Below are 25,973 nucleotides of genomic sequence, written 5' to 3'. Positions count from 1 at the left end.
AAGAAGTTGTGTGACACCAGCTGGATGTCCTACAATTTAACTAAATTCTGACAATATCTGACTGGAGATGGTATCGGATCTCACCGCTAAATTCTACCAAATATTTACAGAATTCACACCAATCCTTCCCAAATGTTTCCAAAAAATGGAAAAGGACAGAATACTTTCTATCTCACTCTGAAGCCATCCCTTTCTTATCCCTTATTTTCCTGGAAAATATTTTACTTAATTCTCAAGGACCCATGTTAAGCGTTACCACCTTTGTAAAACTTCTGAATGCTGTCTCCTTCAGGTTAACCGTGCCTACTGCCTCCTAAGCTTTCCCCTCCTCATTTGTAGTACTGTCACCATGGGAGGTAATTATGCAGAACTCTGTGTTCCAAACAAAATGGTCTCTGGAAAGTAGGTATGGTACCTCCAATGCGTGGCTCATTCTGGGTTCTGAATGAGTATTTTAGCAATACATAAAGGAATGACTTGGGATCCATCACCTAGATAAATTGGGTGTAAGATTTGTTGAGCAAGGTCTCAGATTTCCTTCAGTGGTCCTCAGAAAATCAAATATAGCCGCCTTTGCACTTTTGGGCTTTAGTGACTTGGGTCGGGGGAAAGGGGTGCTAATTATTCATAAGGATAAAGTTAGCTTTGATAACTTTGGTAACTTTCATTTCATGAGAGTCCAAAGCAAGACTCAAAGAACTGAACTAATAAACAATAGCTTGAGCTAGAACTTACACCTGGTCTGTCCATCTCCAAACAGCACTTGCTGGTGACTGCGTCTCAGACCAGGCAGCAGGGACATGTCTATTGATGGTGTTGTCTGAGTTCTCTAATAGTGAAAGGTAGGTACACTTTTTCTTGTTTTTTCTTTCCTTTCCTCTTTCTTTCCATTCAAAAAAATATGGTAGGTACTTCTTTGGAATATGCGTTGTGACTAATCCTTTTTTGTGTATGTTTATATTATTTCTTCTTTGTTCATAGTGATTATGAGTAAAATCTACAGGAGGTAAAGGACCTGGTTTATGTTTGCTCAGAGGCGCTCAGAGCAAGGATTGATTCTAAGTACACCTCCATTCTGTTGTGAGAATAAAAGAACTCCAACGGATGGAGTGGGTGGTGGTAGAATTAACCTGGTGTTAGATGAGCCCTTGTTGGTTGCAGTCATCCATTGTCATCCTCCATGGTCCATCAGCCAGTTTTGCAGGGTTCAGGCTGGTGACTAAATGGGCCCATGCTGGAGACCAGGAGCCCTGCATCCTCTACAGCTCTGAGGGTGGCACTACTCCCAGCCATTTCCCCCTGAGAGTTACTCTCTTGGACGGAGAGGGCAGTTTCGAGGGTTTCCATGTGTGTGTGTGTGTGTTTTTTTTCCTTCAATAGCTCTTACTCTACAAGTCAAGGACTACGAAGTATGACTGTCTGGAAACCAGGGAAATGACCACTGTGGCCCCAATGGACTTATAGATGGACCTAGGTCAGGACTCAACAAATTGCTTGACCCCATATATTCTTGCTCCCTTAGCAAAGAGGACGTCTGTGGGTACTCTAAGTCCCCATCGGTCTGCATTAACTTGGACTCTGTATTCAACAGCATGGAAATATCTGAGTATTCCTCTTTTCCAGTATGTGGTTACCCAAGTAAATGAAATAGTCAGAGGTCTCTTTGGAGGAGGATTTGGAGACTCACTGTACATTTGCTGTGGATCTGGCTTCTCTTTTACTGAGTGGATGTTTTGGAGCTGAGAAGTGGCTCAGGTGGGGAAATTGGGCAGGTGATTGTGACTTTCCACTGGGACACTGACCTCAGTCTTCTGCACATCCAGATTTTACATGTATACAAATATGTTTTTTGATTACGTGTATTTTCCTTTGTTGACCTTCCTTCTATCTTGTCCTGCGTTCTATCAGCCATCTCCATGGATCCCTGCAAGTCAGGTGTCCCTGTCTGTCATTCTGACTCTGCTTCCCACTGCAGCAACCATGCCCACCTTGCTTCTGATGGGTAAGTGCTGCCACCCAGCCTCCAGGATCCTATCCCCTCTCCACACACACCCCTGCCCCTTACTACTGGAGAGCCCAGTTCTGTAACAGCGTCTCCTATTGTTGGCCCTGGCCTACAAATGACAACCACCACTGGGTGTCACTGAGTTTCTCAACAAAGCTGATGGTACCCCACCCGCCATGGCCTTGGTAAACTGAGTGTCTTCCAGGTCTTCTTACAGAATATATTCAGCTGGTAGCATCCATTTTAACAGGTTCACTTTGTCAAGCCTACTGATCCTTTCCTCCACTGTCTACCATGGAAGTCATAGCATCTTGACTTCATTTAATTTGACTCACTTCTCTTGCCAAGTACCATCCATACAGTGTATCAGACCCAGTCCACTTAGGATGCTTGACAAAGTGTTAGATCTATATTATGAGAGGGTGCTCCCGTATCTACACACTCTTCCTTATCGCCCCACCCCTCGATCCAGCCCACTTGGGATCCATTTTTAGGTGTATTTAAAGTTCCCGCTAGTGTATATTAGCCTGGTCCTGTAGCTACTTCAACATGCAATTCCATTCCTCCCTCAGCAAGCCTGTAACACCTCCCCAGGCAGGCCACACTGAGCCCTGATCTTAGTGACAGGTCTAGTGGCCAGAGGGGGTCATGGGGCAGATCCTGGAGAATGCACATCTTGGAGGGCACCTGCCTCATTTGAAGCTTCTGCATAGTCTTCAGGCTGGGGAGTGAGTGGGCCACTCCTACAGGCCCCAAGGCTCACAAGAGTCTGAGGTTCTACAGCTGTTAGGTTCTCATCCCTATTCTTGGGGTCCCACTCCTTCCTTATCAGAGCCCTGACTATGGTGTTGGAGACTGATCACGGCTGAGGAGCTGACCATTTCTAAAGTTCAGCTCCTTTTGAGGGAACCTGAGCCTGGTCCTCGGAATGGTCTGCCCTGTGACTGCAGTTGACAGTTACAACAGGCGGCTAACAGCCTCTCTGGCTTTGCTTTATATTGATGACTGATTGCCCAGAGGCAGTCATTTTCCCTCTTTAGAACATCAGTGGCCACCCAATTTCAGTTTTAAAAATTACTATTTCCCCCTTGGCACACCCCCATCTGTCTCACATCCAGTTTCCCTAACGGGGAGCCTTCACCATCGCACAGCTATCAGCTTCCCACCTACCACCTGGAATCCTATCCTTAGACTTGGCTTCTTAGGACCATTCCTAGTACCAACTATCTTAAGCCGGACTACTTAGAAGCAGGGCTTGAGACAATTCAGATGCAGGGGGTACATGGAGGAAGTGTTCTGGGGAGAAAGGGAACGGAAGGAAAGGAGTTAGGCAAGGATGTAGTGTCAGTGGGAGATGAGCTTCCTGCTCACCCCACTGGCTCTGGAGTGTGAACTGCACCACAAGACCTGTCCCAACCTAAGGCAAAGTCTTTCTGAGACCCCACGTCACTGAGCCATTGGCGTCGGATAGAAGGGGGAGGCAGGCCCCCATGAGCCAAGAACAGTTGTCAGAAGGGGGCAGCTGTGGGTTTATTAGCGGCTAACCCTTAGAGCAGCTAGGAGGGGAACGCCAGCATTAGCCTGTAAAGGAGATCAAGATGGGACATCAACAGCGCCCTCTACAGACTGTCTGAAGGTCCTTGGAAAATCTAATTTATCCCTCTTTGACACCTTTTGCTTTTTCTAAAAATAGTTTTGGATTTTATTGCATATATATGTATATATATACATATTTAAATGGAAGTACAGTCAGTTGCAATGTGTCAGTTTCTGGTGTACAGCACAATGCCCCAGCCATGCATGTACATACACATATTCGTGACCTTTTGCTTTTTGATCATGTTATCACCTGGACTGGGAGGTGGGGGACTTGAAGTCAGTCTACCTCTAGCACAAAGACGGTAAGACAGTCTTGGTAAAGGCAACTGGCTAAGTAATTTGTTTTGGTCCCTTAGTTTGCAAGAACCGAGGCCGAGTGAAATCTTCTCCAAAAAGTGTTCACTTTGGACTAAGCTTTGGTCTGGAGGAAAACGAGTTTCTGAGGGCTACAGCTAAAGACCCAGCTGTTTGAAGGCAGGGACTTCCTGATATGCTTTGTTAACTTCTCCATCTATATCATTAGTTTGATACAGTAAGTGACACAAATTCTTTAAAGAGCCTCTACATTTGCTTTCAAGGCTTGAAGGAGGGTGGAGAGTGCCACATAACAACCCCCTAGCCCCCCGCCCCCTCAAAGCCTTTTCTAGGTAGAGAATGCCAAAGGGTTTTTTAAAAAATCCTTTTTCCTGCTCTACTGTATTAAGAGGCTGACTGCAGGGGCAGTTTGTCAATACAATGTGAAATGGAAAATGAAATTAGAAGCCACATATCTAATATGACTTTCAAAGGAAGCATTTTCAAATAACGACAAAGCTCAGGTGAATATCAAGCATGTGGCTCTTCAGTTCCTTCTCATTCTGTATTTAATCACCTGAAAGTCATTTGGAAAAGGCAAGCAAATTACTGAGCCCATCCCTATGGCTGTGCTGTTCTAGCAAATCTCTTAATAGTGCTACCAGAACCGTGAAGGTGAAATTTCATAACCTTTCATCAGGAAGTAAATCGTGGTGTTAATCCCAAAAGTGGGTACTGAAATTCTGGAGGTTTGGAATTCACCTTTTCCTTTTTTGTTTCCTGAAAATAGTTGAGTGTCCTGCTCCAAACTTACAACTGACATTCTATCACTTCGGTGATTTCTTGCCATAATAGTGAAATTAGTGCTAAAGTTCAAAGATACAGGCAGTCTCCAGGGGAGCAGTAAGATCTGATGGAGGATCAAACAGGGCTTCAAGGAAGAAGCGGCAGACTGCTGTAAGTAGACGTAGGAGTGGGGTGCTTGTAGGAAAAAGGCGATTATGGCTGGGCCACAAAAGAGAAAAGGAAACTGGGGGCCTTCAATGCCAAATGAAGGAGTTGTGACTTTTCTAGGGGCCAAGAAAGCGGCCAAAGTGCTCGTAGGAGGGGAGCAACACCTGATCTTTGTTTTTGAAAGATCATCCTGGTCACAGTGTGAAGGTTGAAAGGGAATGGAGAGATTGGAACAGGAGCACCAGAAAGGAGACTGCGGGCAAGCGAGTGGCGAGAAGGAAGGTTGCCTCGGGGAGGTTGGGGATTACAGCCCCGGGGTAGGCCAGCTGGGTGTGACTTGGTGTTAAGGGGTTAGGTCCACTGAGGAGGGAGGGCGCCATATCCCTAGTCAAAGCAGGGGACCTTAGAGGGAGGAGCAGGGTCGTGGTGGAGGGGAGATGCCACGATGAATCCGTTCGTTCTCTGTTCGACCTCCCGGTGGAGACATCCAATAAGCGGCTGCAAGTATGGATCTGGCACTGGGGAGCAAGAGCTGGCCTCGTTGCCCCGAAAGAGTGCGCAATGCTCGGATGTGAGATGCAATCGTGACGGGGTGGGCGGGGGGCTGCCTTTTCTGGAGCCAGGTGGAAAATTCTCCGCTTCCAGTAACACAGGAGTCGGCGAAGTCTGATGGCGCGCTGGCGCACCGCCGGGTCGCTAGGCCGAGGGACGTCCTCCGGAGCCGTGTCCGCTTAGGGGGCCCAGGTGTCCCGCGTGGGCCGTGCACCGGCGCGGGCCGGACCGGGCGCGGACACCGCAGGGCTGCCCAGGGCCGCCCCTCTCCGCTCCCGCCGACCGACCGCTGGGGGAAGGACCTCACCCGTCCGCGCCGCGCGGCTCGGCTCCGCCAATCAGCGCGCTCCTTCCGCAGCCGACCGGCGCTCCAGTGACGCGCGCCAGCCTGCGCCCGCGGCGGTGTGGCGACGGCCCCTCCCGCGCTCGCCCGGCCCGTTAGCTGCGCGCCGCGCCTCCTGTGCGACGGCCCCTGGGCGGCGGCGCGTGCGGGCGCGGCCTCGGCGCGCCCCCTGGCGGCCCGGCGGGGCGCTGCGGGCGCGGCGCTGACCCGGAGGCGGCGGCGGCGGTGCCCGGATGGAGGCACGTCATTGTCCCCCGCCGGGCGGCTGGGCTGTGTGCGGCGGCGGCGGCGGCGGCCGAGGGGGATGGAGCGAGCGCCGAGCCGGGTCAGGTAAGCTCCCGCCTCCTTCCCGCCCGCCGCTGGCCGGCGTGGGGCCCGCGGAGCGCCCCTCTCGCCTCGGCCGCCGCTGGCCCGGCCGCTCCTCAGCCGGCGCGGCCCGCCGGCGGCTGGCGTGGCCCCTCGCCCGCCGCCCCCTCCGCAGCGGCGGGCCGCCCGGGACCCCGCCGCGCCGGTGGCAGCGCCGCCACCGCCGGCTGGCCCAGGCCGCTGTGGAGGGGGCGTCGGCCGCGGCGGCCCGGCTCCGGGAGAGCGGGGCTGCGCGGGGAGGCCGGACCCCCCCTGGTTGCCATGGACACTGCCCTCCCACCCCCACCCGGCCCAGCCCGCCCCCTCGGCCCGTGGGCCGGGCCCGGCGGGCTGCTCCGGGGCGGCCAGGCCGGCACGGGTCTGCCCGGGGTGGGCGTGTGCGGCCGCCGACCGCGCAGCCGGCCGTCCCTGGGCCGCCCGCCGCCCCCCGCGTGGCTGCCACCTCCCGCCCCCGAGCGCCCCTCCAAGCCCCGGACTCGCCTCCCCGCCCCCACTCCGCCCCCGAGAGAGACAAACTTTCCCACCCGGGCCGCCAGCGGCGCCGGGCCGCCCTCGCGGGGCCGTCCACCTGGCTCCGCCGCCGAGTGTCCGAGTTCCCCACGCCGGCCGCCGGGCGGAGCGGGCACCCTCGCGGGGAGAGGAGGGGCCGGCCGGCCGGCCCGGCGCTGCGTCCCGAAAGCGTGTGCGCTCTGGTCCCGTTCTTTATCTTCGGGGCAGGAAGAGCCAGCTTACCTGGAGGGGGTGGTTGGTGGGAGAGGGAGATCAGTTTCAGATGTTTGAGATGGAAATTTGACGGGACGGAAGTTTTACAATCTAAGACTTTAACCTCGCTATAATGAATGCAGTTGAGATTACTTTTGTTGAATAGCTCTTTTATATTCAGGGTGGACTTAGGGCTTACTTGTTTATGAGAAAACATGTTGGTTAAAGTAAATACACTCAAATAACAGTAAAGCTGGGTGAAAAACTACTTAACTTCTCTTTTTCAAGGTAACAGCAGTATTTTAGGTTTATTCTAGTGGAGTCTCCACATTTTTTAAGTTGTACATCTTGAACATAATTCTGTTCTTTTGACTGTATTTTTCATTCAAAGCGCATAGGTGGTAGAAATAATCAGTTTCACTTATTTGTTTTTATTTAGGATCAGTTTCACTTTCTTTTCCAGATCATTGAATTTAGTCTGCAGAGTTTGGTTTGTAAAAGTTTAAAAGCACATCGATTTGTTTACTTAAAAATGCTTAAAATCAAGGTTGTGTCTTTTTAAAGCTAGTGTGTTTTCGCGTAAAATGGAAAGGCAACAGGAAAGTGAGTTACATTGTTTATTAAGCAGAGTTTAACTGTTTCTTTTTGCATGTATTGATATTATTACTACAGTGCATGTGGAGTACCATAGTGTTTAGCGATATGCTTATTCTTTTATAAACGGGAAAGAATAATGCATTCTAGCGTTTGGTCACCACAAAGGGGAAATAACCGTATAAGGGACTGAGACTTTTAAGGCTTTCGAGTAAAACATTGTACTTAAACAAGTCAAAGGAAACACTTGGAAAGTCAGTTTGTCTCATTCCTCCAGACACATCCAGCCTTGTTTCTTGTCCTGTTGTTTTCAAACATGCTTTTGTAACTTTTTGTATATCTATCATCAGATAATGTTGAGAGAATTTTTAAACTTTTCATTGAAGTAGTTGCTTAAAAGTCCTGAGATGTGTAACAGTAATGTTTTAGAAGCTTTACTGAGAGTAAACATGTAACTGTCTGAATCCTGAGCCCTACACACATTGTTTGGCTTCTAGAAGGGTTTTCTCTGAAGCAGATGGAGTTTAGTTTAATACTTGGTGGTGTCAGGGTAAGAATTCATTGGCTGAATAGCCATATGAGGAAGAATGGATGGTTTTGGTTTTCCCAAATTATAATGCTGTATGATTATTAATGACTGAATTGTATGTTTTCCTTAATTTTTTTTTTAAGAATTGGGTTTTTTTTCCTTCCCCAAATAGGCAATTGGAGCAAGTAAAATAGTTTTATTTGGTCTTTGTTAATGATTGTCCTGAAGGGATGTTTATCCCAGGAAAATCAAGGTTTTTGACACTTAATGTTACTGTAAATAAGGCTAGATTGATCTTTCCTTAGTACTCTGTTTTGGCTTTCTTCTTCTTCCTTCTTCTGTTTCTCCCCCTCCTCCTCTCTTGTTTTCTTACTCTTGCCTCCACACTGTTTCATAATTTCTTTTGACTGTTAGATGAGAAAAGTGTAAACTTTATTTGGATAGCATGATTTAAGCTTTCTTCCTGAAGGTCTCGTATCTTACTTAGATTGACTTAAAATTTCAATTTAGGTTTTCTTTTTATTAAAAAAGAATCTAATTAAATCTTCATTTCTGTTTCTATATAAAATTCCAAAATATTTTCTTGGGGTTGTAATTTTGGAGGGATGTTAATCATGCCTTAATTTAAAAGCACAACAAAATCGAAGATTTAAAAAAAAAATCTTACTGTGTGCAGACAGTGCATCTGTTGAGGTGGCATATTTGTGGGTATTTATTTCACCGTATTGAGTATTTTTTAAAAACAAGTTTTAAAGGCCATTCATGCTTAAGAGTTTTTAAGAATTAAGTGAGATACTTTATAGAAATTGGTCAGTGCAAACTGGTGCTAAAAGCAAACACTAGTTACTTCCTTTCTTCAGAATTCATTCATTTGCTCCACACGTGTATGAAAAGCTTTCATTCTTCGTTGTGCCAGCTCGGGGCATAGAGCAAGAACGTGATGGAGAGCAGCAGGCAAGCTGCTGTGGAGCAGGTGCCGGAGTGCTGCCATAGAAATCGGCACGGGGTGCCCTGGGAGCCCCCAGGAGGGGTTCGAACCCAGTCTTGGGGGAGAGGGTTGGCAAGGAAAGGGTCCCAGAGGAAATAAATTCTAAAGTGAGAAGTGGAAGTGTTAACTGGCTGGAGACAGAAGGATGGAAGAGAGTTAGGTAAAAAAGAACAGCGTGTGCGGAGCCCAGTGACGGCAGGCAGGAGAGGAGCGTGTGGCTGGCTGCGCTAAGTCTGGGCGTCGGGGTGTTGTGCGGGGCAGTGGGGCACACCTGGAAGGCCGTCTGCGGAGCAGTGGTGTGCTAGCCTGGGCTGCTGACGGGCAGTTCAGAAACATTCCTGAAGTTCTGTCTTGATGGGGTTGGTAGAGCCAGAAGGAATCGCAGCTGGGAGTGTTGGCCCTGGTGCCTATTCCCAGTTGCTGACTAGTTCAGATTATAGTTGTTACGTTCTATAGACCCTGTGGATTCTGCCCAATCTCTCATAGGTCATTAGGAAAACTAAGTAAGTTAATGTATATTCAGTGATTAACACAGTGCCCAGCACACAGAAAATGCTCAATTAGTGATAGCCCTAAGATTTTAATAAGGTTCAGAGAGAAAATTATAATTGTTTTTATAACATGTATTTGTGTTCAAGTTTGATGTCAGTAATGCCTTATGAGCTTCATTTAAAAAAGTCATATATACCAAATAAATGAGCCTTTTCAGAAAAATGTATGTTTCAAAGTATAGGTGACTTCCTATACTTAAGTAAAAAAGTTATGTATTTCAAATAATGTTATTTTGAACTTTAAGATCAAAATTAAAGCTAGATTTTCTCTTTATGTAGTTGGAACTTTTCCCTGAGGAATTATATATGAATTGAAAGTTGAGCCAGATGTATTAGAGCATTTCACATTCTAGGTTTAAGCAATAGAGAGAAAAAATACAGCTATTTTGTGAATGTATAGAATTGGAAATTAAGGTACCTGATTATAAACTGAAGCATCAGATTTTTAGAGGGCATGAAATGGAATGACAAGATCTAATCAAACACTTCATTGAAGATTTTATGATTAAAAATTGTTGACATGTTCAGATTAGCACAATGGTAAACATCCCAAGGAAATTATTACAAAGTTTTAAAGCATCATTGCTTTTATATTGGGGTGATTTGTTTGAAAATAATTAAAAATGGCTAGGATAATTTTCCAAGATCTAATGGTGGAATAAGTAGATTACTTTTCTCACCTTATGAAACAGATATATGCTTTTCATCTTTTACAGAGTTGAACAATGACCATAGTTGACAAAGCTTCTGAATCTTCAGACCCATCAGCCTATCAGAATCAGCCTGGCAGTTCTGAGGCAGTCTCACCTGGAGACATGGATGCAGGTTCTGCCAGCTGGGGTGCTGTGTCTTCGTTAAATGATGTTTCAACTCACACACTTTCCTTAGGACCAGTACCTGGTGCTGTAGTTTATTCAAATTCATCTGTACCTGAAAAGTCAAAACCGTCGCCACAAAAGGATCAAGGTACCACTTTTTAAAAGACAGAATCACTCCCAGAATCTCCTGTATAAATGCTGTCAATGGGTTGGTAGTTTCCGAGAGGGGCTTATTTTGCAAGACGTGTTGCCATCTGAGTGGCCCCAGAGTTACGTTACATGACGGGCTTCGTTTTCCTCTGCTGTTTGTTCATGTTTAACATACATATCATAACAGGGTAAGATCATTTTTAGTTACTAGGAGTTTGTCATTTCTTTCATTCCTAATTTTTTGAAGGGTAGACTTTATCTTGGTGAGAATTGAGATGGACAGATACTTCATTAACTTGTAAATTAACTGCAGTTCCCTAAGTTAATGTCTAACCTTTAAAAATTTGCAGATGTTTTAAAAAGTAGTTGCCTTTTGACAAGTGGACTCTACCCAACTTTGTTGTTGTTGTTTTTTTTTTTTTTTTTTTGCTAGCTAAAATCATCTGTAGTGATAAAACTCTTTGAAAGAGAACAGATAGTGTAAACGTTACTTACATTTGTTAAAACCGTATAAATGTGGTTACATTTGTTAAAACTCATCCAGATAAGTAAGACATTTACACTTTAGTTGGTACTCCTAAGACTTTTGGATTTTGAAGCTTTGAAATTTAAGAAAGGAAATCAGTTCCTACTCAGAATGTTACTCTACTGAGAGTAATTTGACCCTTATATTGTTTTAGGCTCTTAGTATGATACTGTGATGTGGGGGTGGGTGGTATGGCTTGCTGAAGGTGTTTTGGGTTAGGGGAAAGGTTATATCACAAAACAAACAGCTTAACTGAGTGTTGTACATAGAGGTTTAACAAACTTTACAAGCAGCACTTTCCCACGGACATCTCACAGACTCCAGACTCCCGCCAGGTGCAGGGGCTCCTCCCTTAAGATTTCGCTTAGAGCACCCCACTTGGCCCTTTTGGGGCCCTCGTCCCCCTCTCTGAAGACTCATTTCTCTTTTCCTACTTTCGCTCTTTGTTCTTCACCAAGCTGGAGCATGCCTTTTTGCATACATGAACATTCACTAATGTCTCCATTAAAATACAGAACTATCTCTTGTGCATCTCAGTCCCTGATAGCACTGAGGAACTGGCAAACTTTGGAAAAACAGTCTTGCTGTGGTTGATTTTGACCTTTCCTAAATAGGTTGTTTTTGAGCTTCACCTGAGTTTTATTAGCATAATTAACATTAGCAATCTGTTTATAAGCCTTAAAAATAGATAAAAAGTTCTTAGACCATGTATAGTATACTAATGAGTGTGTACAGTGGTGCCCAGCAGCCTGTTTGCTTGATGGTAAAGTTGGGATGACATCACTACCAGCCTCTAAAGTCGAGACTCCCACACCCAGTGAGGACTCAGTAAGTGATGACAGTCAGTGCTGGTGGTGGCACTGAGTATAAGCATCTGTAACAAAAGTCACAGGGAGTATAGGCTTGCCTGCACTTTCTCTTGATTGTGTTGTTGTTTATTTTAAAAACTTTTTTAATGAGAAAGTTTAAGTAGATACAAAACAGGAATTACAATGAACACTCATGCCCCCTTCAGTCAACTTTGATGTTTATCAATTCCTGGCCAATTATACCTCCACCCACTTTCTCCTCTCCCCACTCCCCATCATCTTAAAGCAAATCCAAGACTATATTTCATCTATAAATATTTTTGTGTGTGTATCTAAAGAGTTCGTTTCTAAAAATTAAAATGTCTTCATACTAAAAGTCCAGTCAATATTCAGATTTCCCTGATTGTTATATAGTTGTTTTTTTTTTTAAGAGTTGGCTGTTGAAATCAACCTCCGAACTAGTTTTATACTTTACTTTTAGTGGATATCTTTCTTTAATCTGTTAAATACCGCCTTCCCCCCCTTCTTTGTCCTTGCAATTTATTTATTAAAGAAACCAAATCATTTAGAGTTTCTCATGTCCTGAATTCTTTCTTTTAAAATGTCCCTTTCTCCCACATATTTCTGATTAGCTGGTAATAAGAATCTTGATCTGATTCAGGTTTGATGTATTATTACTATTTACGTAACTCCAGAAGAGTGTGAAGCTTTCTTTTAAAATATTTCTTTATTTTTCTAGTCCTAGGTGATGGCATTGCTCCTCCACAAAAAGTTCTTTTCCCTTCTGAGAAAATTTGTCTTAAGTGGCAACAAACTCATAGAGTAGGAGCCGGACTCCAGAATTTGGGCAATACCTGTTTTGCCAACGCAGCACTGCAGTGTTTAACTTACACACCACCTCTCGCCAATTACATGCTATCACACGAACACTCCAAGACATGTAAGTGTTCTGTGTTGTGTCCTGTGTGTAGTGTTGTGGTCTGCTAACCTACTTTAATTTTTTTCTCCGAAATGAAAGTGAAGAATTAAGCAAAGAATTTTATGATTACTACGAAGTGGATTTCTTCTTTTAGAAACCATGGAAGAAGACTGAAGATTTGTGTTCAGGTTGCATAAAAAACTTTTTGCACATAATTTAATGTGTGAAATTATTTAAAAAGAAACATATTTTATCAGCATTTGGAATTTCTGAACCCCCTGCCGACTTTCTACAGTTTGCTGAAAGATGTGACATAAATGTCTGCCACCAGCAGCTGGGGACAAGCAGGATTAGGTATCCCCTCCTCCTGGCATCTGTCCTGTGTTGGAAGGCTTGATTCATTCACAGGCTTCAAACTTTAGTGGAGAGGAGCCTCTCATCACTGCCCCTGACCTCCTGGAGATTCATACAGGACTTTCCCCTTAGCATGTGAGTGCTCAGTTTTCAACCCAAAGGGCAGGAAATTGTTTAAAACATGTTATAACTTCAACTAGGTGAAAGCCAGCTAACTCGATGGTCAGCTGCAAAATTCAGGATTTAGAACATGCCCGGTTTTTGAGATTTTTGACCTTCCACATATATTGTAAATTCCCTTCACCCTTTATAAATGAATAATCTACGTGTGTGTGTGTGTGTGTGTTTAGATGCTAGTCCTTAATTATGAGGGCAAAAAAAAAAAAAGCCCCTTGGTTTCTTTTTGAATAGTTCTTTACTTAATGGAGAATTTAAACTAGTTCTTTTAAAACTTTTTTCCCCTACAAAGAGCAAAATAATGCTTGTAAAGAATTTGGAAAGTACAGAAAAATTTAAAAAAAACCAAAGGAAAATCACCTATAATCTCACTGCCTAGAAGTGTTTGTTATGCCAAGATGTTTTAAATTACAGAGTGAACATTCTGTTGGCCCTCATTTTCTTCCTTTTTAAGTCTATAATTCATTCCCCACAGACAGTTTTCCTATCACTTTTGTGCTTAATGAAGGTAGGGTATGTTGGATGAACACCCAGCACTGGCACCTGGACAGCCAGAGAGAGGACCAGACAGACATGCAGACACTCTGGGTGTCCGGAATTAAGTGCCTGTCTTTTATGATATTGGTAGCTTTCTCTCTCTGTTTTCCCTGTTTATTGAGGTATTTTTGATAAACAATAAATTGCACATACTTAAAATATGCAGTTTGATGCATTTTGACACTTGTATACACCCATGAAGCTATCACCACAATTAACATCGTGAACATATGCATCACCTCCCTGAAGATTTTAGTGCTGCTTTGATTTCAGTCCCTTCCATGCTTCCTGTCCCTTACCCTCTCCATCCCAGGCAACCACTATTGTTGTGCGTCCTGCTTACTATAGATTAGTCTGTATTTTCTAGAATGTCATATAGATGGAAGTACATGGTTTATGTTTTTATATTGCCTGGCTTCTTTCAGTCAGCACAGCTATTTCAGCATTATTCCATGATGTGCATGTATCAATAGTTAATTTTCATTGCTGAGTGGTATCGTATGAATGGATGTACCATGGTTTGTCTTTCCATTCACCTATTGATGGACATTTGGGTTGTTCCCTGTTTTGGGCCATCACAAATTAAGCTGCTTTGGACATGTGGAAACTAGTCTTTATAAGGACATATTTTCATTTCTTGTAGGTAAATATCTAGGAGCGATGCATGTGCTTATAATATGCATGTGCTTAACTTTTAGATACTTTCAAACTGTCTCCTAAAGAGATTGTGATATCTTACATACCCACCAGCAGTGTATGGAAGTTCCATTTGCTCCATATTTCCCCTCATACTTGGTGTGTCAGTCTTTCCAATTTTAGTTGCTCTAATAGGTACATAGTATACTACTATCTTACTGTGGTTTTAATTTGCATTTCCCTAATGAGTAATATGTTGAACATCTTTCCATGTGATTGATTGTCCATGTAGTTGTATATTTGCTTTGCTTAAGTACTAGTTCATATCTTTTGCCTGATTTAAAATTGGGTAGTTTTCTTATTGTTGAGTTTGGAGAGTTCTTTATGTATTTTGGACAGAAGTCCTTTATCAGACATATAATTTGCAAATGTTATTTCCCAGTCTGGAGAAAACAGTCTCTTCACACTGTCTCAAAGAGCATGCTTTTAGTTTCAAAGAATTCTACTTTTATTTTTCCTTTTTGTCAGTTGTGCTTTAGTGTGTTATATTAAGAAGTCTTTGCCTAACCAAAGGTTGCAAGATTTTCTCTGTATTTTCTTTTAGCAGTTTTATACTTTTAGCTTTTATATTTAAGTCGGTGATCCATTTTGAGCTAGTTTTTGTGTGCGGTGAGAAGAACGGAATGAAATTCATGTTTTTCAATATGAATATCCAGTCGCTCCAGCACTGTTTGTTCAAAAGATAGTCCTTTCTCCACTGAGTTGCTTTTGTATCTTTGTCAAAAATCAATTGACCATATACTTTTGGATCTATTTCTGGACTGTGTTCTGTTATGCTGACCCACTGTCTACCTTGATACCATATCACAGTGTCTTGATCACTGTATATTTAAAAATTTTGAAATCAGGGAATTCCAACTTTGTTTTCTGTAATCCTCCAACTGTGTTCTCCTTTTTCAAAGTTGTTTTGGCCATTCTTGATCCTTCTCATTTCCAAATGAATTTTGGTATCAATTTGTCAGTTTCTACAAAAAAGTTTCCTGGGATTTGATTAGGAATTTTTTGATCTGTAAATCAGTTTGGGATGAATTGATATCTAAAGAGTATTGTCTTCCGACCCACAAACAAGGTATTTACCTCTCTTTTCTCTGGGTTATCTTGAATTCTTCTTAGCAGTGTTACATAGTTCTCAGTGCACAAGTATAATGTGCACATTTTTTTAGATCAGATTTGTCTCTAAGTATTTCATATTTTTGAAACTTATAAATGGTAATGTTTTTGAATTTTAGTTTTTATTTATTGCTAGAATATAGAAATGCAATTGATTTTTGCATATTGATCTTATATCCTGCAACTTTGTTAAACTCATTAATTCTAGTAATGTTTTTAAAAAAAAGATTCCTTAAGATTTTATATAGAGATGATCATGTGGTCTGTGAATAAGGGAAATTTTACTTCTTCGTTTCCAGTCTGTATGCTCCTTATTTCTTATTACTGCTGTAATGCACTGGCTAGGACCTTCATTACAGTGTTGAGTAGATGTGATGAGAGTAGACACCCATGTTTCTTTCTTGACCTTGGGGGGAAATCATTCACTCTTTAAGTGTGATGGTAGCTATAGATCTTTCATAGATGACCTTTACCACCATTTTCTTTTAATACTTGAAAGATGTTATTCCACTGTCTTTGTCTTGCATTGTTTCTGACAAGAAGTCTGTTGTCAATTTTACCTTTGTTCCTGTGTACATAATTTTAAATTTCCAGTTGCTTTAAAAATTTTCTTTTTGTCATTGCTTTAAGCAGCTTTACTGACTGGTCCTTTTTGTAGTTCTCTTTATGTTTCTTCTGTTTGGGGTTTGTTGAGGTTGTTAAATCTGCAAATTTATTGTTTCAAAGTTGTATAGTTTTCAGTCATTAAAAAAAACTTTAGAGGGAGAGTGTAGCTCAAGTGGTAGAGAGGATGCTTAGCATGCATGAAGTCTTGGGTTCAATCCCCAGTACCTCCTCTAGAAATAAAGAAACCTAATTACCTACCCCCTACCAAAAAGAAGCAAACTAAAAACCTTTTATAATTAACATAGACTTCTTTGGTGTGCAGTTCCACGGATGTTAGTGCATGTATTGATTCACGGAAACTGCCACCTCAGTCAGGACGCAAAACTGTTCCCTCTAAAAAATCCCTTGTGCTGTTCCTTCAGTCATTATTTCTTGAAATATTTGTTTTGTTCCTTCACCTTTGAACTTCAGTTACATATATGTTAGGGACAACTTGAAATAATCCCACAGCTCACTGATACGCTTATTTTTTTGTTATTATTTTGAGTTGTGTTTTGTTTGTGTATGTGTGTTTCATTATAGATAACTTCTACTGCTGAGTCTTCAAGTTCACTAATCTTTTCTCTTTTGTTTCTAATCTGTTATTAATCCTGCCTGGTGTGTTTTTCATCTCAGAGATTCTACTTTTCTTTCTTTTTTTTTTTTTTTCAGTTACTTTTCAAAGAAATTTTTAATTGAAGTATATAGTTGATATACAGTGTTGTGTTAGTTTCTGATGTACAGTATAGTGATATATATATATGTGTGTGTGTATATATATATATGTGTGTGTGTGTGTGTGTGTGTGTGTGTGTGTATATATATATATTCCTTTTCATATTCTTTATCATTATAGGCCATTACAGGATATTGAATATAGTTCCCTGTGCTAAAAGCAGGACCTTGTTTTTCACCTGTTTTATATGTAGTAGTGTGTATCTGCAAATCCCAAACTCCTGATTTATCCCTCCTTCCCCTCCTTCCCCCCGGTAACCATAAGTTTGTTTTCTATGTCTGTGAGTCTGTTCCTGTTTTGTAAATAGGTTCATTTGTGTCATTTTTTAAGGTCCCACATATAGTGATAGAGGTTCTACTTTTCATCTGTAAAGTAGATTTGGATCTGTTTCCATGTGTCTCCTTAACATGCTCTTGCTTTTTTTCTACCTCCTTGAACATTTTTTAATGTCCTTGTTTTTGAGTCTGATATCTGTGTCATTTCTGGATCCATGTCTGTTTATTTTCTCCTGGTTATTGGTCATTTCTGCAGTTTTGCATGTTTTGTACTTCGATTAGAATTTTACGTTGTTGGGTGCTGGATTTTCTTTTCATTTCTATAAATATTGTTGAGCTTTGTTCTGGGACACAGTTATGTTAATTGAATGGAAATAGCCTGGACTTCTTGAGGCTTGTAAAGCTTTACAAGGCAGTTCTAGGCAGCCTTTAGTTTAAGGCATTGTCTCCCAACTTTTGTGTAATTGATATTTGGGACCAGGTGATTAGTTGTTTAAGGGCTGTCTTGCGCTTTCTCTAGGATGTTGAGCAGCGTTATTGGCCTCTACCTAGTAGATGCCAGTAGCACCATTTAGTCATGAGCTAAGAGTGGTTTTTATATTTTTTAAAAATTGTGGAAAAGAAGAAGAGTATGCAACAGAGATCACTGTACTTGGCCCACAAATCCAGAATGCTTACAGAGAGGTTTTTTGAACATCTGGTATCAGAGACATTCTTTTACTGTTTGAACCAAATGGCAGTGTAAAAAAAAACAAAAACAAAAAACTTAATTTCTCCAGCATGTAGGACATGTAGTTAAGACTACAGACTTTGAAATTAGAAGAGTATAATTTGAGTCCAGCTACATGTCTGCCTCTCTCAAGCACTGTTCGACGTTAGGCAGATTTCTAACTCTCTGAGCCTCCGTTTCCTTTTCTGTCAAATAGAGCCAATGTATACTTATCACTTAGGTTTGCCGGAGAATTAAGTGAAAATGAATAAAAGTATGTATAGCTCAATACATGATACAGAGTAGCTGTATTTTTATTTCAAGAGTGTTCCCCTTATTATAATATCCCTTGATGTGTATATAGAGTCATACTTTGCTAACTTGGAGGATATTATCATCTGTTATCTTCCAGGTCATGCAGAAGGATTTTGTATGATGTGTACAATGCAAGCACATATCACCCAGGCACTCAGTAATCCTGGGGATGTTATCAAACCGATGTTTGTCATTAATGAGATGCGACGTAAGTATCCTCTGTAGTAGTTTATCTTCATGCTTATTAGCTAATTGGTCATCATGGCCTAACTTGTGAATGATGAGCTCCTTACGTGTTATAGCAAACAGACATTTTATCATATATAGATGTGTTTTTAATTAGTAACAAATTTATTGTGAATCACTTACTGTGTAAACACATTTTGAAACCTAAGTAAAAGGTAACAGTATAGTAGACAGTATTCAGTTTCATGTAAACAAATAAAAAAAAATTTTAACTCAATTTGTTAATAAAATCATTGATAAATTTTATAATATCTTTCCCAGGTCTTTAGATTGCTGAATAATACTAACTCTAATGTTGTCCCACAGGTTTCTTTAAATAGTTTTCAATTAGTTTTAATTCAGTGAATGAGTACTACACCCTACATGGTGACAAGAATTATCAAAATGAACTTAATTACACTCTTAAAAGAAATGTTGTACTCATAACTGAGCAAACTTGTGGATAAATTTTACTTTTTCTGTTTAATTTTTAAATAATTTAAGAGTTTTCTCTTGCATTGTAATGATCCTATTAGGTTGCATGAAATTTTTTAATGCACTTTCTGCTTGTTTTTTGCGGTAAGCTGTTACATCATCTTAATTAACTGATTTGGAATTTTAAAAATGCATGCAAGTAAAACAAAAACCTAACTCTTAATCTGGTATCCAGCTGGCTAAGTATAAGAGTAGATAGCCACATAGTGACAATCTGTAATCCTTTTGCTTGAAAAGCTGCTGAAGATTAAAAGATGTTATATTGGCCCTTGGTATTGGTAACAGGCCAGAGTAGACAATGAAAAAATTTTAAACAGTGTAGGATCCTGGCAAAAGTTTAGCCTGGGGTGATTGTTTAATCATATGTACATATGTTTACATTATATGTACACACACACACATATGTACATATATACGGCAGACTCTGATGGTTATTTTTAAACCTAGTCTTTAAGAAAGTGTCATTGTTGTGTGTGTGCATACATGCACGAACATACACTGCCCCCCACCACAGCTCCAGTCTGTACGTGATTGAATAATGGAGTTGTCATTTTTGTAGGTCAGAATTGACTGGTGGAATATGGCAGTTTCATAGAATTCCAGTTAATATATATTTATATACATTCCTACACATAAAATTCCGTATCTGTTGTTTATGCTTTTGTGTTGTTTTCTTTTTTTTTTGTTTTGTTTTCATAATTATGCAGTTTTATCTTGTGGTTGCTTAGTCAATTAGAACTAGGACTGAAATGCTGCTGTGCAACGAGCATATATTATGTTCTGTGGGCTATTGGGAGAGAATTCAGACAGGTTCACACGTTCATGTTTTACATGGATTTTCTTAGGGAGCTCTGACACCAAGTGTCACTAACATAACATTTGGGACAAATTTTTGAGACAATATAGCCAAAGTTCAATTTATTCAAGTATAATTTTATTGCTGAAGACAGAGTCTCTTGGCCCTCAGAAACTCCAGCCCATGCGGGCTGCGCATGGCTGAAGGGTCAGGTCCCAGCTCTTCTCATTGGAGCTTGCTAGTGCTGCCTCCTCATAAAGTAATGATTGGGTGTTTTCTGATCAACATACTGTCATAAGGTAAACCTTTTACGGAGTATACAGCCTGGGTGTATCCTGTGTAATGAGACTGCTCTGTCTTTACTCACACTTCACAGGTATAGCTAGGCACTTCCGCTTTGGAAACCAGGAAGATGCCCATGAGTTCCTCCAGTACACTGTTGACGCTATGCAGAAGGCATGCCTGAATGGCAGCAATAAGTGAGTACAGCGCAGCGCCGGCCGCCCCTCCTGCTGCCCCGCTGCTCCCCGGGACTCGGGGTGGCCTGTGCCAGCACATGCACACGGCTGTCTGCTTCACCTTTTGGCTTTGCATTGCCTCTTCCTCAAAGATTTGCATTATTTTAAAAAGGTGTGCTTGCTATAATAATTTGGATTCAATTATAGATGTCAGACAATGAGATTGGTCTTGGCATTATTAATGTCTGAGTGTCAGCATCCCCTCTGCACACCAGCACCAGCCGCTGTTCCTTTCTTGCTGTGCAGCGTTTTCTTGGTTGATCTCCAGCCTCTGAGATCTGCATTTGTTCCCTGCTTCTGTCACACTCCAGTCTCTAACCAGTTCCTACAGTTTCTTAAAAATCTAATGTGGACTCGAGGAAGATTGGAGAAACAATTAGATAACCAGTCCTAACCCACTTGCTCTTGCCTGAACACACCTGGTGAATCTCCCATTCCATCCCCACCGCCACTGGCACCGCCTCGACCAGGCCTTCCGTGTCTGGCTGCCGGTAGACCACGGAGCAGAGGGGGAGGCTGTGCCTTCCCCGGCCAGTGCTCACGCTTGGTGTCACAGTCCTGCTTAGGGTCGCTTCTTGCTACTTGCTTTGGGACCAGATTCCTGCCCTAATTGCAAAATCCCTTCTTCATACCATCCCGCCTCTTTTCCTGCCTCACCCCAAACCCTCACTGTTGCTCTGCTCAGACGAGGCTGCTCTCTGGCTGCCACACAGGCTGTGTGGCTCTCTGGTTTGAATTCTTGTTCTTTTATAGGTGTACTCGTGTTTAAAACCTGGTCATGGCGCCTGTAATTTTTGTAGAGCTCTTCTCTCATTTCACTGTTTGACTTTTTCAGATTAGACAGACACACCCAGGCTACCACACTCGTTTGTCAGATATTTGGAGGATACCTAAGATCTCGAGGTAAACTTTGTTTAGAAATTAAGTGCTACAGCATGTGGCTTAAAAAATGCAAACAGTAGGAAAAGGTTAATAATGGAAAATGTGTCTCTCCTACAGCCCAGACCCCCAGTCTGTGGTTCAGCCTTCAGAAGTCCCCTGTGCATGGACAGACTGGGAGCATCCGAGATACACCCTTTGATTTTTCTCTTCACATTAGAAACCTTTTTACATTTTAGCATGTAGCAATCTAACATGGTTTTTTTTACAGTTGCAGTGATATTCCATTTATTTTAGTTCCCTATCAGTGAATATTTAGGTTATTTCTAATTTTTTTTGTTATTGCCACCAGTGCTTCATTGAACATACCTGCGTCCACGTGCCTGTACATCCATGTCAGAGAGTGTATACGTAGGGTACATTGTTAGAGTTTCTGCATCAAAGGGTGTGTGAATTTTAAAATTTTAACACTGCCGTGTCGTTCTTCCAAGCAGTTATATCAGTTTATGCTCCAGCCTGCAAGGCATGAGGACCAAATTCGTGACTCACTGTGTAGTATTAAAATTTTTTGCCCAATCTGATAGAAGAAAAAAGCACCTTGTGTTAATTTTTAATTTTGTAATAGTATTTATGTGTTCTGTGTTTTCAATAATTGGTATTCCCATAATGATTATCTTTTGCATTTTATTTTTATTTCAGTCAAATGTTTAAATTGCAAAGGTGTTTCAGATACTTTTGATCCATATCTTGATATAACATTGGAGATAAAGGTAAGTTTGGTAATTGTTGTGGTTGTTACGTTTAAAAAAGTCATACTTCATATAACTTTATGTATTTATATTTATAATTTAGACTATACTTGTTAGAGAGTATGAATTGAAAATTTTAATATGTTCAGACTCTACTTAGAAGACATTATATAAGCTTTATACCAGGAATCTTAAAAAAAAACTTGAAATATTTAATCATTTTACTGCCCTTTGACTTTCACTTAATCACTCTTCATAAATCCAGGTTGACGCCTGTATTAGCAACTGTAGGTGGTTGTCATTCTCTAGACCCTGTTTTGCTTCCTGCATTTTGTAAACTATTTTTTGTTCTTAAGCTTTTGTTTTTCTGATTACCGGTGCAATACATGCTAATGATGAAAAAAGAGAACCATCGCAGAGATAATAGAAGGTCCCATCCCTCAGAATGAACTCTGTTAGCAGTTTAATATACACTTTCTCAGAGTATTTATTTACCATTTATAAAAATGGGGTTACATCTTCTGTCTCTTTGGCTTCTTGGTACTTGGTTTCATCTTGCCTGAGCCTTCTTTGTGTCCGCCTCGGCAGTTGTGTGGTGTCCAGTGAGTGGCCACACCGTGATTTACGGCCCTGATTGCTTGCTGGTAGATATTTGGTTTGTTTCCAGTTTTATGCTATTTTAAATAGTGCTGCAGTGAGCACCCTTTTCACATGTTGTTGACTTTAATCTTTTTTTTTTAATGGGAGAGGAAATCATTTGGTGTGTACATGTATAAAGCTGAACATCATAATAAAAATTTACTTTATTATTATTATTATCATTGTTGTTGTTGTTATTATCATTATTATTATTATTTATAAAAAGTCACATTTGCGGTTATACTTTGGAGTTTTTCCCTAACGAGGGGCAGTGAGGGGTAACGTGGTGTTGATGCTGTTCTGTCCGCAGGCTGCTCAGAGCGTTAATAAGGCGTTGGAGCAGTTTGTGAAGCCGGAGCAGCTGGACGGAGAAAACTCCTACAAGTGCAGCAAGTATGGGCCCTGGTGCTGAGGCCGCGTGGGGAGGGCGGAGGCTCGGGGGGGGCAGAGTTGGTGTGTCAGGATTCCCTTTAGCTTCCGATCCTGTCGGGGAAGACGTGGGTCTCTGTTCCCAGAGCCAGAGCACGTGGCACAGGAATGTTTGCCCTCCTTAGAGACCTGCGCCTGCACCTCCGTGCCCGACGGCGGGGAGGCCGGTGGGGGGAGGTCGGCCGCTCACCACGTCCATGCTGCGCGTGTGCGTGTGGCGGCTGAGGGGGCCGCTGACCCTCCCGGTGGACAGGGTGGGTCGATGGGGAGTCCCTTTCCCCCAGAGCAGTGAAGGAGCCTTCTTTTTGTGGTTGTTTCCCAGGGTTTGGGGTGGTATCTGCTAGAAGCCCCTAATTGAGATTATTCTTTGATTTTCCTATGAAGTCAAGAGAGCATGTTTTAAGAAAGCCCTGTTTCATGTGTTTTAAGTAGATTTTCATTTTTAGTCAGGTGACACTGGCCATCGGTATTATTGAAAACAGGCAGCCCTCGGGGGTTTGGGTCCACACCACCACAGGAAGGCAATCTTGCAATAAAGCGAGTCATGATTTTTTTTTTTTTTTTTTTGGTTTCCTGGTACATAGATGAGTTATGTCTACACCATACTGTAGTCTCTTAAATGTACAAACCTTTATTAAAAAATAATTACTATTTAAAAACACCAGAATAACTAGGGTAGTAACATCAGAGATCACTGATCAGAGATCACATGACAAATATAATAATGAAAAAGCTTGAAATACTGTGAGGACTACCAAAACGTGGCGCAGAGACGTGAGGTGAGCAAATGCTGCTGGAAAACGGTGCCGTAGACTTGCTCCACACGGGGGTGCCACCCACCTGCAATTTGTGAAAAATGCAGCGTCTGCGAAGCACAGCAAGACGAGGGTCCCTAGGTTCGTTTTGTGGGGGAGCAGGCTCCCTCTCCTCCCAAGACCGCGTGGGCTTTCCCCTTTGTTTTGAACTCCATGGACAGTCCTTGTCTTTCCTTTCTTCCTTTTGTATCTGGGCTTTGAATTACACCAGCCAGTTTTTCAGTTTGTTTCGAATTGAGAGAAATTTACATTAATCTAATGCTAAATGACCAGCGACCTACAGTACTTGGCATCTCACAGTTGTCCTTCTTTCTTTCATGCTAATCAAGCAGTCTCCCCGTATTTTAAATTTTAATGTTTTCACTGTTGGTTGGAGGAGTGGTGTTTCTCGTCTAGTATCCTTCTTCTGGGAACTTAATTTAGAATGTTTCAGAGAAATAACAAGGGAAAGACTAAAAGACAAATACATACATATATATATATTATATAATCTTAATCATTTGTTTCTGTTTTTTCCAAGGTGTAAAAAGATGGTTCCAGCTTCAAAGAGGTTCACTATACATAGATCCTCTAATGTTCTTACACTTTCTCTGAAACGTTTTGCAAATTTTACTGGTGGGAAAATTGCCAAGGTAGGTAGATAATATTATTAATAACTGTTAATGTTGAGTTATTCAGGGCTTACGGGTCAGTAGCTGTTCAGGGTTGTAGACGATGTAATGGAACAGTTTTGTTACCTGATTTTCTAAGTCTTCCAGCACTTGGTAGTGGGAAAAAAAGGTCAGAGATTTGAGCGAGCCGTTTGGTATGTGTGTTTAGGAGTGCATGTGTTTTGTTTTGTTTTGTTTTGTTCTGCTTTCTGTATCTTCCAGCTGGTCAGACTTTCTGAAGGTAACATTGGTGGTTATTGTCTGCAGTCAGGCTGCATAGTCAGTGCAGGGGTTGAATTGCTACAGGGAGCGCTTATGTCGTTTGAAATCCAAAGCAGGTCTTCCTGCTGGAGCTTGCCATTTTTTAATCAGAATTTGTTTTCTTGTTTATTCATGTATTTTCTGGTTGGTAGTGTACTGAATTTTCCCATTTTCTTCCCACTTCATGAAGATTGAAAGTGGTCAGAAATTCAGTAGCAGGCAAGAGAAATAATCTATTCCTGAATTGTTAAAAATAAGGGATGACTCAAGTCCAGAGTTGTCATTGTTACTGTCTCCTTTGATGGATTTGAAGAATTCACTTAGTGTGGATCTTTATTTGCTTGAAGGAAATAAAGAAAGCGGTGGGATGGCATTAAACACCCTTAGATTCAGGTATGCTCCAAGTTAATTCTCTTTTGAAATGAGGCTTAATGTGTTAGGTCTCTGCTGGAACGTCCTAGGGCGTAGTGCTCCGGGGGTCTCCCACCCTCCCTGTCCTTGCACACGCGGGGCGGGCTGTGCCTTCACAAGTGACGTTCCTTTTTCCTCTGTCCTTCCCTGTCTAGGATGTGAAATACCCTGAGTATCTTGATATTCGACCATACATGTCTCAACCAAACGGAGAACCGATTATTTATGTTTTATATGCAGTCCTGGTACACACTGGTTTTAATTGCCACGCTGGCCATTATTTCTGCTACATAAAAGTAAGTCATGTGGATTTGGCTGGTAACTGTTTACAACACAGTGTAAGGTTGCACTGACATTCTCTGGAGGAAAGGTGGGCTTTTACAGTTAAAATGTGAAAGCCCATTTTTCTTACATTTCTCTGGACCAGGGTTCCCTGTTTACCTCCTTATGTCTAATACCTCTTTCGTTGGCTCTTGCGCAGGCTAGCAACGGCCTCTGGTACCAAATGAATGACTCCATCGTATCCACTAGTGACATTAGATCGGTACTCAGCCAACAAGCTTACGTTCTCTTTTATATCAGGTATTGTCGGGAAAGCAGATTTTCACATTTTCTGCTATGTCATTTTTCTTCATCTCACCAACATACTTAAGTTCAATATTGTTTGTTTAAACGCATCCTAAGGATGCGGGAAGAGTCAGGAAGGTAGTTTTTGAGTGTGGATCATGAGTTTGACGTAGCTCCCAGCTGTCTAACAGCAGGTTAACAAAGAAGCATGCCGAAGGAGGGAATGGTGGTAGCCGCGGAGGGTAGGCTTCTGCTGGCAGCGAGCCGGGTGGGCCCGGGGCCGGGG

The 25,973-nt window shown here is 42.1% G+C and overlaps 1 protein-coding gene across 1 annotated transcript in view; it reads left to right on the top strand.

The window, feature by feature from the left end:
- The first annotated feature begins 5,953 nt into the window (after nt 1-5,953).
- Nucleotides 5,954-25,973, top strand: part of USP42 (ubiquitin specific peptidase 42) — a 31,626-nt gene continuing 11,606 nt past the window's right edge. The window contains exons 1-11 of the mRNA XM_032459983.1: nt 5,954-6,077; nt 10,194-10,443; nt 12,520-12,720; nt 18,351-18,461; nt 20,146-20,248; nt 21,123-21,190; nt 21,866-21,936; nt 22,865-22,947; nt 24,319-24,430; nt 25,276-25,416; nt 25,602-25,702. Of these exons, the coding sequence (XP_032315874.1) occupies nt 10,203-10,443; nt 12,520-12,720; nt 18,351-18,461; nt 20,146-20,248; nt 21,123-21,190; nt 21,866-21,936; nt 22,865-22,947; nt 24,319-24,430; nt 25,276-25,416; nt 25,602-25,702 (1,232 nt within the window). The 5' untranslated portion in view covers nt 5,954-6,077; nt 10,194-10,202. The remainder of the gene's footprint in view (nt 6,078-10,193; nt 10,444-12,519; nt 12,721-18,350; nt 18,462-20,145; nt 20,249-21,122; nt 21,191-21,865; nt 21,937-22,864; nt 22,948-24,318; nt 24,431-25,275; nt 25,417-25,601; nt 25,703-25,973) is intronic.

This window comes from Camelus ferus, chromosome 18 (genome assembly GCF_009834535.1).
Source record: "Camelus ferus isolate YT-003-E chromosome 18, BCGSAC_Cfer_1.0, whole genome shotgun sequence".
NCBI lineage: Eukaryota > Metazoa > Chordata > Mammalia > Artiodactyla > Camelidae > Camelus > Camelus ferus.
The sequence above is the reverse complement of the archived record's forward strand: the minus strand, read 5'-3'. Positions and strand labels throughout refer to the sequence as shown.